Here is a 20,139-nt window from a genome sequence, read left to right on the forward strand (position 1 = left end):
CTCATAGAAAGGAAATTAATATGGAAACTGTGATACCAAATGTTTGCCAAAAAGTAACAAAATTCAGGTTTTTATAAATATTTTGGTGATTTTTCTAGTCTAGAATTCATTTTTATGCCATGGAATATGCTCTCAGCTACATGCACTTGTGATTTTACATGTGTCGATCTTATTTCACATGATTATCCATGCGAGAAGGAAAAAAATATGCTCATGTGTGTTTTAAAAGCAAATGTGATAGAAATGTTCTGTAAAGTTTATGTAATTTTTCAATTTTGATGAAGGCTTTTATTTTTAGAAAATGTGTATCATTCGAAGATTTAAATTTCCTTTTGTCCATCAAAATTGAAAAACAAAACCGTTGCAGAACGTAATAGTGACATTATTGTATGTAAAATATTTCATTTGATGATTGTCATATATTATTGTTGTCTTTAAGAAGAGATTTTTAGATATTTACTATTCTTCATGTAACTTGAATACAACATTTATATTATTTAAGTTAAAAGAACAAAACGCTTTTAAAAAAATTGCTTTCTTAAAAAAAAAATTGCTGGCTTTAACATATATAGTTATGGTGACGTTAATATATTAATTTTACATTTGTGATGATTGTTAAATACTCCGCATTTTATCAAAGCCTGTCGTAAGTTTTTCAAATTGCACTTAAGAGTACAACTGAAAGAACATACTGATTTATTAGCAATTCGAGAAGCTTAACAAAGAGGTATTGAAAACCATTTCCGTAAAATTCTCAGAAAGAAATTGCACTTCTTTCATAATTGTTAATGCAAAACAAACGCTTATAAAAATGATAAAAGTGTTTTATTTCTGTAAAAATCATCGATGTGCCTGTATCTGTTTCGTTAAAAACACTGATAAATTGGATATATGGTGCACCTGCAGCTTATTGTATTATTTCTGTATGCGTAGATTCATTCCCTTTACTTAAGCCCAGAAATGATATGATACTACAATACTAGAAACTATAGAAGTAAATTGTTTAAAATGTTATGAACTTTATTCATTAATTGTACTTCTAATATGTACAGTAAAACCAATCTCAGTGATTTTCTTTTGATTGGAAATGCCCCCTTTGTTGGGCTTCATTTTATACAGTAGACAATCAAGGATTCCATATTTAGCATTTTTGCAACTCATTTACTAACATTTCCAGCCGAAAGACTTCTACGGTCAGTCCTTCGGATATTTTGCTTAAATTGAAACTTTTCAAAAATGATCTTTTTGTTTTAATTTTTTTCTAGAAAGTCCTGGGATGGCTCTAGAGGCACGGACAATCTTAAAACAATTTTTATATGATACAACATATACACATGTATATCTAGCCATGATTCTTGATTAACACAGTCAAAGCAGATATGAGTGTACATGTACATATATTTTTGCAATGAATACAGAAAACAATGAGGTATTTGTCAACATCGATACGTCTCGCTTCTTCACTTGGAATCGTCAAATCCAATATTATTAATAGTTCAAACAAATTCTAAAGAACCAATATTTCTACTGTAAATGCGATATCAAACATACAAGTATAGTCTATATTTTCTACAGTGAGCTACACGTACAAATACTGATCTATTCTCTTAGAATTTAATATTCTGGTTATTTTCTTTGATGCCATCAACCTAAAAAAAAAAAAGTGAAATGTGTTATTCGGCATGTGATCATGGAAGAAATTCAAAAATCAGCTGTATTATAGATTATTGAGCCTTGCAAAATTCTCAATTATATATTTATGCATCTTCGCTAGCCATGGGTTTCTCATCCGCACCTGATCGGTGCGGTGCGGATCAAAAACCCTTGGCTAGCGAAGATGATATTTATGATTCACAAATTTTCTCGGCGATATTTTAGATTTTATTCACCCAGATGATTCTCTTCCATAGAAGAAAAAAACTTTTTCATGTATGCTATCTTCATGAAAATAATCATTTCCTTTTCATATACTTGCATATTTTTCAACTTACATAGGAACACAAATACATGTATATCTATTCCGGCACAATTCACCCTCTATGTTCATTTTTCATTTTACCTTTTTGACTATCGGCCCGTCACAGCCCATTCGGATAATCTCGGGCGTTGCCGGACACTCCAGTTTGTAGTTGTCCGAAAGCCCGTGGTCTTTCCTCGCAGCGTTGACTGCCTCCCTCAGAGCCAGGTGCACGCTAGCGGCCAACAGTAGAGGAGGCTCTCCGATCCCCTGTACAAAGAAATGCAAACACGTGTGTGAGTAATTGCGCATTCGAGGCAAAAATCAACTCCATTCATTTATTTGATGATTGACGACAGTAGCGAATTTTTGCACGAATTTATTCAACATTCTATCAGGAATTTCGGCGAAATTATATGTAGAAATTTGATATTATAACCCTCTGGAATCATTAAAAAAAGTATTTTATTGTTTATATCTACATTTTTATTTTTAACAAATTGACAAATTGATTGTAAAAAGTACGAAGTAAAATGTACAACATTACTGTAAATGTACGTCAATACGTTGGTAAAAAAAACCCAGTCAAATCGTCTCTTATGGCAATTTGAGTCTGTACTGACATCATCATGAATATTTCGTGCAGTCCGTGATTTTTCTTAGATCGATAAAAGTTACGGCCAATCGATAAGCGAGGGATGTATATTTCAGTCGAGCAATGAATTAACAGCTAATTTAAATTTCTGTAGGAAATAGAGGGAATCATACATGGTGAATGTACATATAATTCTACTAGTATATATCTGCTCATCTTTCCTATATAATCCTTCTTCCTAAGAATCTACCTTCGAGGAATACAAAGGCCTCCTCTCTCCTTTGGCGTCTTTCAGCAGCGTGACGTTGAACTCCTTGGGAATGTTTTTGATGCCGGGAACCTTGTAGTTACCCGGGCCATAGAGCGTCAGTTCACCCGTACTCTTGTTCACCGTTAATTTCTCAGTTGTCATTAAGCCAACACCCTACATCATTGGAAATCAAATTATATTCGAAAAAATTTGAATGCAAGTTAAAAAAAATACATCTTTTTATTCATTATTCATTTTTAAAAATACTCCCAATAACTTATGCATAAAGGTTGTGGCACAATGCATTATTTGTTCATCCATAATTGATTAAATGATAAAATTTAAAAAAATCTGAAATTTCTGCCACACAAAAGTTACTTAGGTTTATTTGATAAATTATGTATTACAGTGTATATACAGAATTCAATAACTGAGTAAGTATTTCTATTGACCTGCACGAAGCCCCCTTCAATCTGTCCGACATCAATGGCGGGGTTCAGACTCTTCCCGACGTCAAACACGATGTCAGCGCGAAGTATCTGTCGGTAAAAATCATAACAATCGTTAAAAATAGCTACACAGGTCGACCATACAGAGATTTTTCCTTGTTGGACTGTTTGAGACTATGTATAAATTACAAGAGCTCCAAACAACGTTTAATGTGTTTACGCTTTTGTTTACAAGTACTTGTTCGGTAAGCTAATTTACCTGACGTTTTCCCGTCCTAAATAACGTCTGACCAGATGCATTCCAACTACGTATAACATTAGATTTGTTGATTTTCTCATAAAATTGGCCTTACCTTTAACACAATACGAAGACTTATTTAATGTTTTATGTTTTAAAATACGAGGAACCTGGCACCTTTTCATAAACTTGCCTGACGTTTTATGTTATACAAACCGACTTACACTACCAAGTATCGATTTTAAAAATTCTCATACAACAGTGCATATATCTCACCTGACGTTTTACCTCACGTGACGTTTTCCCTAACCTGACGTTTCACACCACCTAACTGACGTGTCATCTTGCATAATACACACTGTGCCAGTACTTCATCTTACCTGGTTTTTTCACCTCACTTGACGTCACAACTTACCTGGTGTTCTCCGGTCAGACAGTCAATTTCCACCACGGTGGAGGCGGCACCGTACGAGTTGTACAGACAGTACTCCCCCTCCCCCTGCTTCTTGGGGTCATAGCCGATCTCCCTGGACCTGTTACGTGGTAAAATCAAGAACGTTTTCTCATGTCAGATCTAAGCCAAGAATTATGAAATATCTTAGCCTTAAGTCAAGTTTACAGTCTTTCACAAAATACTTATTTAATCATAGATTTTCACTGAAAACTTGTTGGTAGCCATGATACAGGGAAACATTTGAAGTTTACTTGTAAGGTATGATAAAACATGCGGCTTACAAATTCTGACTTATATTAAGTCTAAGACAACTTCATGACCCTGAAACCATCTTGGCAACTTTGAGAAGTAAATGAAGAAAATTTTACATGTATATTGAGGATCTAAAATGCAGATGTTTAAAGTTCTATACTTACTTGTAAAATCCTGAGGCTGAAAGACTTATTCTGCTAAAATATGCAGCTTGAACCTAAATTTAAAGAAAATGAATTGTAAATGCATGTTTATGGTAATCTTGATTCAATGATCGGTGTGTGATTTAAGACATCACACCGAGCGGTGATCGGCCAATCAAAATGAAAGTATATATAAGAAACTACAATCAATTCACTTCCTTATATATACTTCGGGATTATTTTTTTCCTAGACTGAATTTTTACATTTTCCTTTACACAGTTTTAAAAAAATTGGTACCATGGAGAAGCATATTTCGTGTATTTTGTTAGATGGTGGTAATTTTTATCGGGGACTTTCTGTTGAGAGTAGACCTGATTGGCGCTAGATATTTTGTATTTTGAGAAAATGCCCTATCGTGTGCCTTTAAGTTTTGGTGTTAGCTGATGAAATACTTACTAAGTACATTTAACTTAAATATAAAAATAACATTTACTCAGAATAATTTGTCAAGAGAAAAAAATACCGATCTTTAAGAACGTTTTTCCTCTATAGTGAAAACAATTTAGACAAAATTATAATTTACTGATCGAAATCTTACCAGTTGTTCCCAGCTTGCCTCAGGCATGGCGTCTCTTAATGGCTGCAATCTATCTTTCAGGATTTGGCACGCATTCTGAAGTGGAAAAAAAAGCTCACAAATTTATTTTAGTGTTAAAACCGGACTGTCAAAGATGGTTATGAACATGAAATGTGAAACATATAAATTATGCCTGCGATGATAATCATTAAACAAAATGAGCTACATGCCGTGAATGTACGCAGTGGTTTAAAAAAATTTCATACTAAACTAATGGAAATATTTAGTCGCAAATCATCTGTGGAACAATTGTCAGGGTATTTTCTGAAACCCAAAAACAAAGATGCTTGTATTGTACATATGTACACAACATGTATAAGGCAACATTTACACACAGTTAATCACCATTTTATGTTGAAAGACATAATCCATAAAAAAAAATCTTTAAGATTTACACGTTAATAAACTGTTGTATATATGTACATGTACTGTGTGCATGTGCACCGAGGTGCTTATGTGATGTTTGTATCGCAAAATAAAGATCTAAACTGATCTACCATGACCGCGCCCCCGTTAAGATCCGCGACAAAACTGCCGCCTGTTTCTGTTGCGTTGGGGACGGTCACCGTGCTAGTCTCACTGATGTACACCTTCTCTATAGGAATCTCCAGTACAGTGGCCGCCACCTAGTCAAAATAAAAACGTAACAATATAAATATAAAATCTGGGGTGAAACAAAAGAGATTGTGATATATAAAATATCAAAAAGTTAAGTACATGTATATACTAAAGATTGAGAACCAATACAAGCACATATGTAATTGTTTCTATTGTTTCATGTTTATCTGTATGTGATATTCAATTAAGCATTAGTTTTACTTGAATCATCTTTGTGAAAAGACCCTGTCCCATTTCGATTCCTCCGTGTGTCACAAGTACCGACCCATCCAAATAAATATTCACCAGCGCACCAGCCTGTAGAAAAATAAAGTTATTAATTTGATGTATATCATAGACTTTTATTTGAATCAAGGTTATAGTGTCCATTTAAGATTATCATGACAATAAATTCTCCTGTACATACTTTCTCAAAAACTTAATATCTGGCAAAGGACATTCGTATTTGATTATTGAAATCAATTAAAAAATTTAAATATGATGCCACCCCCCCCCCCCCCCCCCCCGGGCGGACAATTAAGCTTCTTCACAAAATTCTAAAAAATTCTAAATAAAGACTTCCCCAAGAGAAACCTAGCTGTACAGATAAATTAAACCATAACAGTTTCCCCGCATAATCAAAACTACCTGGCACATGAACAAGAACGGGTAGCCGATGCTAAACACACAGGACGACATGGCGATGCCTCGTTTCCGGTACTTGTTCTTGCTGAAATGACCAATTAGTGTTCGATTTAACCTAACTACATGTAAATCTGTTTTCGGTGGCAACGGAAAATATTTTTCTTAAAATCAATAATGACGCACAAGAAAGAAAGAAAGAAAGAATAGATAGATAGATAGATAGATAGATAGATAGATAGATAGATAGATAGATAGATAGATAGATAGATAGATAGATAGATAGATAGATAGATAGTAACCTGTTAAACTCTTCTATTTCTTTGGATACTTCCTCAAACTTGCTCTGCGTTTTGCAATCTTCCCAACATATGGGTAGATTAAAATGTTTGAGCACCATTCCGTTGATATTCCTGTCTCCCTCTTTGTAAATATTCATCTCCCTGATCTATGGCAGGAAAACAAGCAAAATTATTTAAATACCAATTTAATATTATTCATTAATAGAAAAATATTCAGCACTTCCTTTTTTTCTTAAAGAGCAACATAAACTGGTTTAGGTTGTAGATTATTTTACCTTATTGAATGAAAGCCCTGTCTTTTTGGCAATGTCGTAAAATATACTGTGTATAATAAAGGTCCCCTGGGGCGCCCCGAACCCCCGGAAAGCCCCGTTAGATGGCAGGTTGGTCAAGCAAACTCTACCCGTTCCTCGGTAGTTTGGAATGTCAAAGGTTCCCTCCATTGCAAGCATTCCTAGCTCCAAGACCTGTTGTATGTTTGATAAAAATTTATACAGTGTTTTTTTTTCTCTTGAAAGTTTCTACTTCTGGGTTTATGAATTTGTTAATTTCTGACATGTTTTCGTTCTGTCCCTTAAATCACGCAGATAATACGTAGACCTTTTCGAACACATCGCAAAAAAATAAGCTTAAATTAAATCCGCAAATTTATTGTCACACTGCTATTTTTAGCACATGTTTTATTTATGTACATGCATCAATTTACTTACAAACGTACTGATCCCGTTATTCCAACCAGCGTTCGCAAACAAATCTATCGAAAGAGCTGTGACCTTCCCATCTTTCGTGTAACCAGCCTATATCATAAAGAAAAGTCAACTCTATCTCGATATAAGAGTAAACCACATTTAATAATTAAGGAATGCACCGTTATATAATTGTCAAATCATTAGAATTCGTGGTGCAATGCTCAACTTCCACTGAATACTTTGGCAGCGACAGTGAATCGGGATCCTTATCATTCGATCATTTTACAAAACAGGTTTATTACCAAAATAATGTTAATAATGATCACTGTAACTTGTGCAATTTATCATTCTAAGAAACATCACCCTTCCAGCCATCTTCACAAGGCAAAGGTTTACGATCCACCTTGTTCCTCTACAGTGGATCGTTAACCCTTGGATTACGAAGATATCTTCCAGCACACCACCACAGAATTCCAATGATTCTCGGAGCATTGGCTATAGTTCTAATCACCTTGTACACGGCTCTGAATGGATGCCTCTTGCTGGTTGTCTTGACGTCATATGATCTCGTGTAGATGAGACGCACAGGCCGATTCACTCTTTATATAAATGTATTACAATTTATTAAATTGATGTTTATGCTTACAAGGGTAAAGAAATATATACCTATACTCAAATGTACCGTGACAACGATTACTTACATGCATAATAAGTTAACAGAGTTCATATTGCTTCGCTATTGTAACGATGTTTGTACATGTATCTTTGTTTAAGTTTTTTCATCGGATTTATAAATCTGAGGGCGTTTTACAATGCAATGGAGATCATATTCATATGCAAATTTCATTGATATTTTTAAAAGAAATGAACACCAAATGATCAAATATCCTCGGCATTCCTATCACATTGGCAACAGTCCAACATATACTTTGTATCAATGTCCAATTCAATTTATTTCATTTATTCTCTCAAAACCAAATGAATAATACAAGAGCTACAAGATGTCCACATAGTGTAAATGAGCTCTGTATTGTATGGCATAATGATATTATAAAGTTAACGTACTTCCATGCTGCCACGGCCGCTACTCCACTTGCTTCAACCGTGTCCAATGCTTTCCCGCCAAATCCTCCACCTATAAAGTAAAATTGGAGCATGTTTAAGATATTTCAACTCTTAGTATATGTCAAATGTTTATTGTTGAATATCTTAAACAAAGCATATTCTTTACATTTAATATAAAACTATAATTTTGTTGACTTGTGGATGCCTACGAAAAATTTATAGAGAAATAGGTGTTGTAATTAAACTCACCAACTCTCTTTACTCGAACACTGACCCTGTTGAAGGGTATCCCCAAAAAGTGACCAACGTCTTTCTATAATACCAATAAATATTTTCACACACCTTTAAAATATGTTTGCATATGTACATGAATACAACAATGTACTTATTATACTACAGAACATTATGACTTTGAAAATTCCCAACGAAATTGCATACATGTATATAAAAACACTATTTCTGCTGACTAATTCACCTGACAGTTTGCAGATTCCTGTGTATTGACAAACACTTCCATTTCTTTGTCCTCCCTTTTGGGAACCACCAGAGCGGAGATGGGTTCCATGTACAAGTGCTCCTGAGCACCCGTTTCTATGACGCCCTCTAACGTCATCTCCGCCTCAGCAAGACCCTTGTCTACGTCACCACTGACATGACTCGCAACATACTCATCTAAACTGTTTTTCTCGATGGCTTCCTGAAGACCAACCACGTTTATATGTATAATAATTATTCTACCATTTTAGTTTTAAATTGTTGCATTGTCCAAAGATTTCAAATGACTGAATTTGCATTTTAAAACTCACGTCTATTGTCAGTATCAATGGGAGGTCCTCGTACTCCACCTTCACAAGCCTCGCTGCCGATCGCGCTATTTCCCGCGTCTCTGCGATGATTCCGGCGATAGGTTGTCCATGGAAAGAAACCTACACAAATTGAATCACATAAAACCTATAGGAGTAAGACCATATTCTCCTAATTATTGGTCTGTTGCTTGTAATCATAATGGCAGGTTGTAAGTAAGTAATTGTTTATTATAGTGACATTGTGCATGAGATTCTTATTTTACAAGGTTGTAAGAAGGTGTAAGGCACTTATCAATCAAAGAACAAAAAATATTGCTAATATTTAATTGTCAGTAAGTAAAGCAAGTTTGGTTATGTTTTGAATACAAAATGTTTAGCATTAGTAAAGAGATGAAGGTATTTCTGACCTCTTTTTCAGCAAACAGAGGTATGTCGTGGACCATGGGACCGTACATGTTGCTCCCGGGAACGTCTCTATAATCCACATAGTCCACCACCCCGTGGACCGCCAGGGCGGCCGACGGATCGATGGACAGGATGTTGGCGTGGGCCTTGGTACTGGTCACAAACCATAGCGACAGCTCGTCTGATATATAGAAAGGGTGTACCTTAAGTTGGCGACGAGATAGTGAATGGTCAACATACTGCAGTGGAGTCATTTAATTTCGTGGGGGGGGGGATTTTCGTGGATTGTAGATTATTTTATTATTCGATGTAATTTCGTGGTGGGGGGGGGGGCAATTTTCGTGGATTGTAGATTTATTTGATTATTCGTGGGGACTTAATTTCGTGGGGCGTCGATTTTTAGTTGCATTAGGTAAACTGAATCTTTTATCAATAGTTTTCGTCGAGGATGTTAATTTGTGGGCGAGGGCTATCCACAAATACGAAAATTGAACCCCACGAATTATAATGATAAGTATGCCTTTAAATTTCAAATATGATAATTTCGGCTGTTAATCATTTATTAGTTATTAATAGGAAAGTCTAAATACATGTATTTCAGAATTTAAATACAAATAATTTCTTATTTTTTTTTATACAGAACTCTTCATTTCATGGCAATTAATAGTGTCTAAAAATAGACATGACCACCCAGTCGTCGTTAATTTAGAGTTCATTAAACGAATCATTGTTTACATACTTGCGTATTTAGGCATATCATCAATAAATACTGCCTCTCCAGATGCCAGACTTTTGGCAGCAGCATGAGGGATGGGTTTCCAGACGATTTCCTTGGCCTCGGGATTGGGGACATCGTAGTACTGCGCTCCCGTGGAAAGAGAAGGTGTCAACCCAAACTCTGTCTTTTCTTTTGTTGACTGAAAAAAAAAATTAAAACTGTTTTCTTGTACGAATTCATTAAATTCTTCAGGAAAATCAGCAAAATTATGTAGTTAACCTAGGTTTGACATTCCAATAAAATAATTTTAATGTGTCTGGTTGCAACGGTTCTAAAATGAATTTTGTTTGACATACTGATATGTTAGCGTATCATACATATGTACCTGTATGGTTTCCACGATTTGCTTATACATCTTGTAGAAGAAGCCGCAGACTAGGGAGATTTTGTACTTTAGGGAGTCGGATTTGCAACCTTTCAGCTCATCAATGATGACGTCACATACGTCCGGTATTAACTTGTCATCGAAGGCTCTGAAATAATATTAACTAAGGTAAAATGTGCCAGTGAAAAGGGGGAATACACTACTTTTCACTGACATAATTGCCAGGTCACACGTTATGTCTGTTAAATCATCACCTGAAAAGTTTGCTAAAATTGCGTACATTTCAATTTGGATAAAAAGAAAAATGTTTGCTTAGAGTGTGTTCTCTATAGAGATTGACAAAATGTCAAAAGTAAATTTGTCTTTTTACAAACCTTCCCTTTGCAAGGTTGGACACTTTTTGAAGAGAACATGGTTTGCTCTCTATATTCCCTGCACAGAACCGTAGGGTGTCGATGGTCCCTTTCTTGTCGTCTACTTTCAGTAACATGCCCGCATTTACAATGGCATAGTCCATGCCTCGGCGGAAAGGTTGTTTCGTGTACAAAACATATTCATTCTAAATGCAAATCAAAGCAGGTGCTATACAAATTAAAATACATGTATCTCTTTGCATGATTCACAATTTTCAAAGTGAACTTTTCTTTGCATGGTCCACAATTTTTAAAGTGAACTTTTCTTAGCATGGTTCACAATTGATGTAAAAAAAGAATTTTTCTTTGCATGGTTCACAATAAATGTAAAAATAAACTTTTCTTTGCATGGTTTAAAATGCTCAAATTGAACTTTTCTTTGCATGGTTCATAATTAATATTAAAATAAACTTTTCTTTGCATGGTTCAAAATTTTCAAATTGAACTTTATTTTGCATTGTTCACAATTAATATTAAAATAAAATTTTCTTTGCATGGTTCAAATTTTTCCAAATGAACTCCATTGACCATTGATACGCACCTGTTTAGTGAGAGGAATACAGACGGATACCAGAACGTCACTGGAATCCGGCGCATGGATGCCGTTCTCCACGAATCTCTCATATGTTATTTTCTTTTCTACCTCTGTAATAAATAGAATTGTTCGTTGTTTACATAATCTAGAGCTGCATTTTTGTTACGAAAATGTTATTTTCTACTAAAATGACTAAGAATATCATGGTTTTTGAATTTTTGTTAGCCATGTTTTCGTTGAAAAGGCCGTTAAGAAGCTTTAATTTGGGCAAAATTGAATTTTTGTCGTCCTGTACAAAAATTGCTCTGCTATATATTCCTTAGAAGAAAAATCTTTCCTCTGACAAAAATTATTGATATTTGAGAGTTGATTTTAATCAACTCTCCTATGCAGTTACTCTGACAAACCGAAAGTGAAACAGTGTTTGGACCAAAGCACCAATTATCGCCGTTGACAAGACTTATTTCTTGAAAATAACTTATAAATTCGATAAAATGTGTCCTAAATCATTGTTTTTTTTTATAAATGCTTTGAAATTAGTCCGATTTTAAATGGTACGAACCATTTCGATATTTTTTGTAGTCGTATGTATTCTTACGCCGAGTTCATATAGTCTCGTTCAACTCGACGCTCGGCTGTCTCCGTAAATCTCCGACAAGCAGAGAGTATCTCTTCCTTGTAGGAGATTAACGGCGAGAGCCGAGCGTTTGGTTGGACGAGACTAGAGTTCAAAATTGCTTGGATCCATAAATTTTCCAGAAATATTTCTATCACTGATACATAGTTTGATTGAACTAATTCTATCTTTAAATATTACTTAACATGATTCATATGGGGTTTTATCAACATTCTTGTGTCGAAAAAGTCCAAAAGTTCATATTATAAAAAGTGTTTAAATTTAAATACAGATTAGAAACTACCCGTACTTGTAATGCAAAATAACATATCATTGATTTTAAAATAAATAAACATCGATAAAATGAACTCCCGTCAGTTCATCGTTACTTTGATTTCATATCTATCTATCTTCAAAGTTTAGGTTACATGTAGACTTATCATTCTAACAGGTCTTTCCGGCAAAGTAAAATTCAAAAATATACAGCTCATATTGCTTTTTACTTTAATTGCAATGATGTACATTTATAAATGTAACTGAATTTTATATGATATAATCAAATTGCATTTATATCAAATTTGATATTACATTATTGTACGAACTGCTTTCAAACTCTAGCAAAGATATTTCATATGTATGTGTAGTGATATGAGTATTCACTTACTTTGAGCTGAAATAAAGTTCAGTTCAGCACCAACAGCCAGCATTAAGGTCTGTAGATCATGTGGTCCCACGCTCATCAAGTGGCCCCCGAAAGTCTACGGATAATCAAAGGAGTGACAAGTCACAGATGCGCAAATAAACCAACTGATATTTGACGCACTTTCTATTTGTACTTTTTAATAAAAGGTTGTAGAAGATTTGTATAAATAATTAAGGCTGGTTCGAAATTGGCGGGTTGCGAGTTAAATGATTATTTTGATGACCACTGAATGGGAAAGTTCTTACATTAAAATGTCAGTGTTAAACTTACTGAAACACAATACTGTAAACCAATTTTTAATCGCGGCGACTTTATTTCGTGATTAACTGCCGATAAACTGGTTCGCAACGTCTAATGTTCGCGACCAAGCCTTATCCAGACATGTATTGTTATAAAAACCATAGACAAATGATAAGTTCGCGGCGAGAAATATTCGCGACGACAATGTTCTCGCTAACCTCGCGAAAATTTCTCGCAAGCGAATAAAAGTTGGTTTACAGTAATTACATATCAATAATTTGAGTTCTTTAAAAAGCAATTTGCAAAATATATCTACATGCGATGTGTTGATAATATACTCTCTAAATTATAACGTTTGATCCATATTGGTATTATAACCAATTCTTAGACTTACAGCAACATTCCTCAGCTGATCCGCTCCAACCCAGCGCAATCCCTCCAGCAAAGCAGAGAATATGTTGCATTCTTTCTCTTAACAAAAACAAAAACAACATACGACTGACTATCAACGGCAAGGACTGATACTAGCAGATATTACATCATGTAATTTACATGAACCAGATTTTGAAAAAAGTACGTCTGTTTTTCATATATATTTACTTATCTACGTGTTTATAAATCACAAGTTTCAGTGGATTGACCCAATAAGAATTTTGATGACAAAACTCTAAAATTCAAACGAGAATTCACGTACGTAAGAAATAATAATCTGTATATACCCTTCATGTCTTTCAACACTCCATTCAGAAACTCCTCCATCTGGGCAAACGTGACGGCCGACCCTATACTTATAGAGCTGGTCCCCTGAACGATCCTTTTTAGTTCCAAGACTTGGGTACAACAAATTATTTCTGGTGATGGCAAAGCATTGTTCCGAATTTTCGATCCTTTAAGTTAAAACATTTGAGTAAAAAAATCTTTATATTGAAAAGTTGAATAATCATAATTTCAATATAAAGAATCAAATTTATATTGCCCTAGAAATTATTATACCCAGTGCATGTTTCAAACTTTTTAAACAGTTTGATTTCGTACCACAAAATACATTATTGAAAATAATAAACAATATCCGAATATAATACAACTTTATATATCCCAAAACAGAAACTCACGATTATTTTTTTTAAATTTTGATATTAAAATTTACAGAAGGAAAGTACACAAACAACTGACCAACGACAGTCTGAGAGCCCATCACAATTGTTGCTTTGGGGAAAGCTTTCTTGAGCTCCAGCAGTTTGTCCAAGGAAATGGGTCTAAACCAGGTGTAGCCACCCCCAACAAACATCGCGTTCTTTTGGCTTAACTCTGTGGATTTCTAGGAAGATATTGCATGCTTATTTCAAACACTGCAACTCGCACCTGTTTGTCCAGCCATTGGTATATTGCAATAACAGTTACTTTACGGTTTGAGTATTTGACCGATGTCAAATCACATGTAATGAAAACCGTACATATATTAAAGGAAGACAAATTATTATATACCCGATGTTACACTTATGAATAGATATTATGAAACATAGAGAGCGTAATATAACAAAAAATATCACAGGATTAGAGTTGTTTTCCACTTTGAGCATATTTTATTATAGAATTACTTCCAATATTTTTTATTCATGGTAGCAGGGATATGACAAAAACTTTCAATTTGATATTGGTAGACACTTCACAATCTAAACATTTACCTGCAGCTCACTCGGAAAGATGACATCTTGACTTTTATCATATTTTTCTGGGGTTGGTTTTTCGACAGTCTGGAAAAAAAGATGTTCAACCTATGGAACTATTATGTGAAAATATAAAAACCAACTTTCGAATAGTAGTTAATCATTGTTTTATGAGTGTAGATGCATCAAAAATGTGTATCGGACTTTTGTATTGATAGTTATATACCGTTTTCTCTGCCAAGTCTTTCTTTTCCTCGGCACTCTGTTGACATAGACCTAATCCGCAAGGACAGCTCTAAAATATTATTTGGATATAATTATGCATGTGTTTTTATAAAATTTGGTAATTTGATTAATGCCTGTTATGTCATTTACCCTTTTATTAACCATTTGGTTAAATATTTGAAAGTCCATGGAGTCATCGATCTCAGAATTTTAGCAAGTCAACGTGAATACACATTTATTACCTTTTTGAACGACTCCAAAATCGGACGATACCCAGTGCAACGACAAAGGTTTCCTGTCAACAAAATGACAGCAATTCTACATGTACACCATGAGTTTGTATAATATCATCACGATCATGTAATGGCAAAACAGAGCTTTGATTATATGATTCAGTCGTGGCAAGTTTTCAGCTGTAAATATGAGCTAACCTTCGAGCGCCCTTTCCATGTCTTCCTGTGTTGGTTCCGGGTTATTCCGGAATACTGTGTACATGGTCATCACCATTCCCGGAGTACAAAAGCCGCACTGGACTCCGTGGTTCTCCATCATGCTTTGCTACATGGAAACATATCTTGCATACTTTTTATCAAGGAAGCTATTTTTCCTATTATAACTTTTTTTTTATCTTAATTGAAACTCAGATTAATGTTAATGAGGTTCGAACGTCATATTTACACAACTGGACATCAATTGTAAAAAATGTTACCATGAAATAGAACTGCAATAGAAGTGTTCTTATTCTTTTGGAAATAAATCAAAATTGAATGTAACATACAGTAACTTATAAAATCACTTTTCCCTCCAAATATAAACTTTTCTATATCCTTTAAATAATAGTATTGGTAGAAATTGGTACTGGAGATACAGTCAGATTAAAGTGACCCTTGTCTAGGTCCCGTACCTGAATGGGGTGGAGGCCGTTCCTCGTGCTTCCGATCCCCTCCACCGTGGTGACCGCCATTCCATGCAGCGAGCACAGCAACGTCAGACAGGCGTTACCGGAATAATGACGTCAACAAGGTCAAGGTCAAATCCACCAGAGATTGATTTTTGTACACGATATGTATTATTATGTAAAAGAGAGATTTAATGAATTATATTATTTTGTTACATAAATACATGTAAACAATTAAAAAATAAAAACTTGATGTATCTGTTATCCTAGTAAATGCTTTGTATTAATTAAAGGATACATGATTTTCTTCTGGTGGTGGTTGTAGTATGATATCATGACCGTACAGGCGCCACATGCTCCCTGACTGCACGCCTCCTTGGTTCCGGTCAGATACACTGGGTCAGAGGTCAAGGTCCAACATTATTTTGTTTAATTTTGACTTTTAAGTTCAGATTACATGTAATTGCGATGAAACAGCATAGTTACCACTGAATATGTGGACATTCACGCCATAAATAGTAAAAAGGATACAATTTCGTCGCAAGTATTGTATAAGTGTCACTTTTGGATCAGGATTGTCAATGGCAATCTGTGAAATTGAAAAAAATTACAGAACTATATTAAACTGCCTCTCTCTCTCTCTCTCTCTCTCTCTCTCTCTCTCTGTGTCTGTCTGTCTGTCTCTGTCTGTCTGTCTGTCTGTCTGTCTGTCTGTCTGTCTGTCTCTCTCTCTCTCTCTCTCTCTCTCTCTCTCTCTCTCTCTCTCTCTCTCTCTCTCTCTCTCTCTCTCTCTCTCATCTAAATTGTAAAGAATTAAATACTGTATACAGGGTAATTGTCACCCCGTGTAATTTTCGCCCTTCTACTCTTGCAAACAGGTTCGACCTGTCTTGAAATCTTCACTAAATAATAGTTTACGGCCAAAAATATAATTTGACAGGTAGATCTGATGGTTCCTTGTTGACCACCGAGCCACGTTAGATATCTTAGACGGGGATGTGTCGTTTAATCAAATGCACATGAAGGAGACATTTTAAAAACATTATAAATGCCCCTAGAATGCATTTCTACATGTGGCTTAAATATGTACATTTTCAAACACAATTAAAGCATCAGCTGTGAATAGAGCAGCTGATCACCGACTTAACTTTGTGCTTTGTTTTTTTGTGTTTTAGTGACAGTAATACACAATTAATTGTCGCCCAAGGTTACATTAACTGTCATTTGATACAGTGTTGGCATACTATACATCCTTGAAAAGAACTTATGAAACATTCAGGCAGAGATTGGGGTTGTACGAAAAGACAACTATATATAAAATGCATCTATTCGAATATGTGTGTGCTTTGGTTGAATTGGGTGAACGGTTTTTGTTAAAAAAAAAAAGCCTGAGCACTGACCTGCCCTCTATTTAAGCAATATATCAATATTTTTTGCAAATTATAAATTGAAAAAAAACAATCTTAGATTGACATACAACTATAACTTGTCCATGTTTTTAAAACGTTTAATTTCATATCATTACATCATTGAACAGGTATACATTTTCGTTATTTTAAGTCATTAAATTACGTAATGTATTTTTTTGACTGATGCAGGGAGTCTAATCAGAATTTTTTTTTTTCAATGATTGAAAAGGGTAGGAAGAATTCTTGTCTCAATGAACAAGTGATGCATCAGGCAGTGGTAACTCGTGTCAGTGACGACAGATCTGATATTTGTACATCTCTACTGAATTACGGCAAAATAATAATCACTGGGAACAATCTTTTGTTTTCTTAAATCAACATTAACTAGGTTTAGATCGTTCGTAAGCAGAATACAAAACGAAGACAGCATGGTGTGTACCAATAACTTGTTGTTGAAGACACCTCCCTTTATTTGGTCGTTATTTTATTAATTCTTTAATTATTTTTTTTTTTGTCTCTTCATTTATTTCTTCTAAATAATAATATTCTTAAATTTTGTATTAATCATTTTATTTTTTCTAAATTTTAATAATTTATTCATTGTTCCCCATCTATGCGACACACATCTAACTTAGTCATTAGTCCTTTGAAGATAGGACGGTCACCTTAGTAAGGTGACTGTCCTATCTTCAAAGGACTAATGACTATCATCAACGAGGTTTATGTCTTTTCACGTAGGTAAATTCCTCGATTTGAGTAACTTATTTAATTTAAACATATTTTATTGAGTAATCAAATAGATTTGGTAACAGGCAAAGCCTTTGCAGGCACGAAGCATCAAGGGGGGGGGCCACTTTTTTGCGCAGCAAAGCAAAAATTGAATTAACATGGATCGAGTTGCCCCCCCCCCCCCCCACTTTTATGGTACCATGTAAAAATTGAATTAAAATAATGAACAAGAGTGGAATTGAAGTTAAAAGTATCACCTTGCCCCCCTCCCCCACCACCACCACACACACACAAGGATTAGGATTTTCAGGATTTTGAAAAGTAATCCCTTTTCCTTTTTATTTTTTTATTATTTTTTTTTTTTGCTTTTAAAGATTTTTTGGATGAGTCTGCCCCCCCCCCCCCCCCACTTTCAAAACGATGCTACGTGTCTGCTTTGTAAACCTCTCCAAAATACAAAATGATTTGAGTAACCTCTGAACACCTAATCTCATTTTTAGTCGAGACTCTTTCTTCGATTTCCAAAACCTCGCATATTTAATTATATACTCCCGCAAAACAAACATTGCATGCTGCGCTGGAAGAGTTTTGTATAAACGGTCTTCTAAATATTTGCTCCTCTATGAAGCGCCTAGTACCTTTCTTGTGAGACAGTTAACCCCTTACAAGGCAAAGGTTTATTTGTATTTTATGTATTTGTTACCTGTAAATGTTTCGGCAGGATTTTTAGTAATAGTTCATCATGTAATCAGAAATGACTATTTTGGTAGTTTACATGTATGTTTTAGTTTTCGCAATATAATTTCAATTGCTGTTTTAATTGTCTTCGTTGATCGTTCATGAATAGATTAAACATGATCATATGCAAGGTAAATTTTATTATATAGGCAATGCCTGCTATCCCACACGTTTCTGTGATATATTGCATAATAAAATGTTGTTTAAATAAATAAATAACGATGCTTTCGCAGGAAACTGCAATCATTAGTTTACATCGTCATTTGCAATAACACTTCTGACACTGTCAGAGCATTTCTTCGATTTTCGAAAAAGACATCGAATTGCCATACATTCACAAACTCCGTCGAGATAATCACAAAAAAAACCAAATAAATAAAAACCACCTACCCGTTTTCCATTGACGTAGAATACCAAAACCGATGGCTCGTCTTTCAGGTTGCTCACGTACGATTTATACATTGTCTTTGTTGTCATGAAGGAACTGTAATGGTCAGTATGCTGAAACAATTGAACTATTTTGTAGTTTAACAACACCGGTCAGACATTGTTACACCTTGACGCTGGCTGTCGTCTGCACAGAGAGAGAGAGAGTTTGATGTCGATCCAAGCTAAGTTCTAGAACTTTACCTTGATCACAGCGGAATTTTGTTTATAATGCGTTAGATCATTTAACAGCACTGAGCTAAAAAGAAACGGGGGAGGGGATGTGGTGATAAAGGGAGGGGGGTGTTGGGGGAGGTAGGCAGCCACATGACACGTTTGCCATTTTACGCTTAACTCTCTTTTATGACCTTATGTAAACAATTATATGTTAGCATTAATTAGGCCCACCTCACCTGTACTTTTCATTCATTTGACCTTGTCACAGCGAGTCCGTGATCCTCACTACAATGTACACACACTTTTGTCTGGAGTATACAGGTTCTAAAACTTCTTTTCTCACCCTCATCTGGTCTGTCCCGCGGTGAACGAAAGAGATAAACTGTACCATACAGCAGTTTAACAAAAGAGGTTACCGTATTTGACCCTGTTTTTTTTTTGTCTCCTCTAGCAAAGTACTTTAAATGACGCGTTGTTCAAAATTGAAATTAGCTAGTCCTTTTACAGTAGATGGTAAACTTACCTATACGAGGATAAAAGAAAGCCGGGAAATACGCGCATCACTTACATCCCAGTAACATTATGTTTGTTGTTCCATTTCTGCAAGATTATATCAACACGCGTACGCGTGCATTGATTGTATTTATAAGGTATACTAGCTAGAGTACGCTCTATTCAGGAAACAGCAAATCAAGCGTGTTCTGTGATATGTGTATACGCTGTCGGCTTGAATGAACTTGGACTTTTCCAAGAAGCTTTATGTCACAAAGGTCGGGAT

At 34.9% G+C, this 20,139-nt stretch overlaps 1 protein-coding gene across 1 annotated transcript; it reads right to left on the reverse strand.

Moving 5' to 3' along the window:
* Window positions 1–803: 803 nt before the first annotated feature.
* Window positions 804–19,367, reverse strand: LOC128159000 (xanthine dehydrogenase/oxidase-like). Its single transcript, XM_052822027.1, has 35 exons — window positions 19,149–19,367; window positions 16,414–16,471; window positions 16,181–16,277; window positions 15,889–15,997; window positions 15,416–15,542; window positions 15,227–15,279; window positions 14,986–15,054; window positions 14,778–14,846; window positions 14,266–14,410; window positions 13,812–13,979; window positions 13,487–13,563; window positions 12,814–12,907; window positions 11,540–11,643; window positions 10,960–11,144; window positions 10,586–10,733; window positions 10,222–10,399; window positions 9,485–9,663; window positions 9,078–9,197; window positions 8,747–8,968; window positions 8,521–8,584; window positions 8,272–8,341; window positions 7,718–7,805; window positions 7,228–7,314; window positions 6,793–6,984; window positions 6,518–6,663; window positions 6,222–6,303; window positions 5,796–5,891; window positions 5,474–5,602; window positions 4,938–5,012; window positions 4,360–4,412; window positions 3,905–4,022; window positions 3,255–3,341; window positions 2,803–2,976; window positions 2,060–2,227; window positions 804–1,649 (listed from the first exon to the last, which is right to left on the reverse strand). The coding sequence occupies exons 1-35, from the start codon at window positions 19,233–19,235 to the stop codon at window positions 1,608–1,610; spliced, it is 3,960 nt and encodes a 1,319-aa protein (XP_052677987.1). The 5' UTR covers window positions 19,236–19,367; the 3' UTR covers window positions 804–1,607.
* Between the last annotated feature and the right edge of the window lie 772 nt (window positions 19,368–20,139).

The sequence above is a fragment of the Crassostrea angulata genome, chromosome 8, assembly GCF_025612915.1.
Source record: "Crassostrea angulata isolate pt1a10 chromosome 8, ASM2561291v2, whole genome shotgun sequence".
Lineage (NCBI taxonomy): Eukaryota > Metazoa > Mollusca > Bivalvia > Ostreida > Ostreidae > Magallana > Magallana angulata.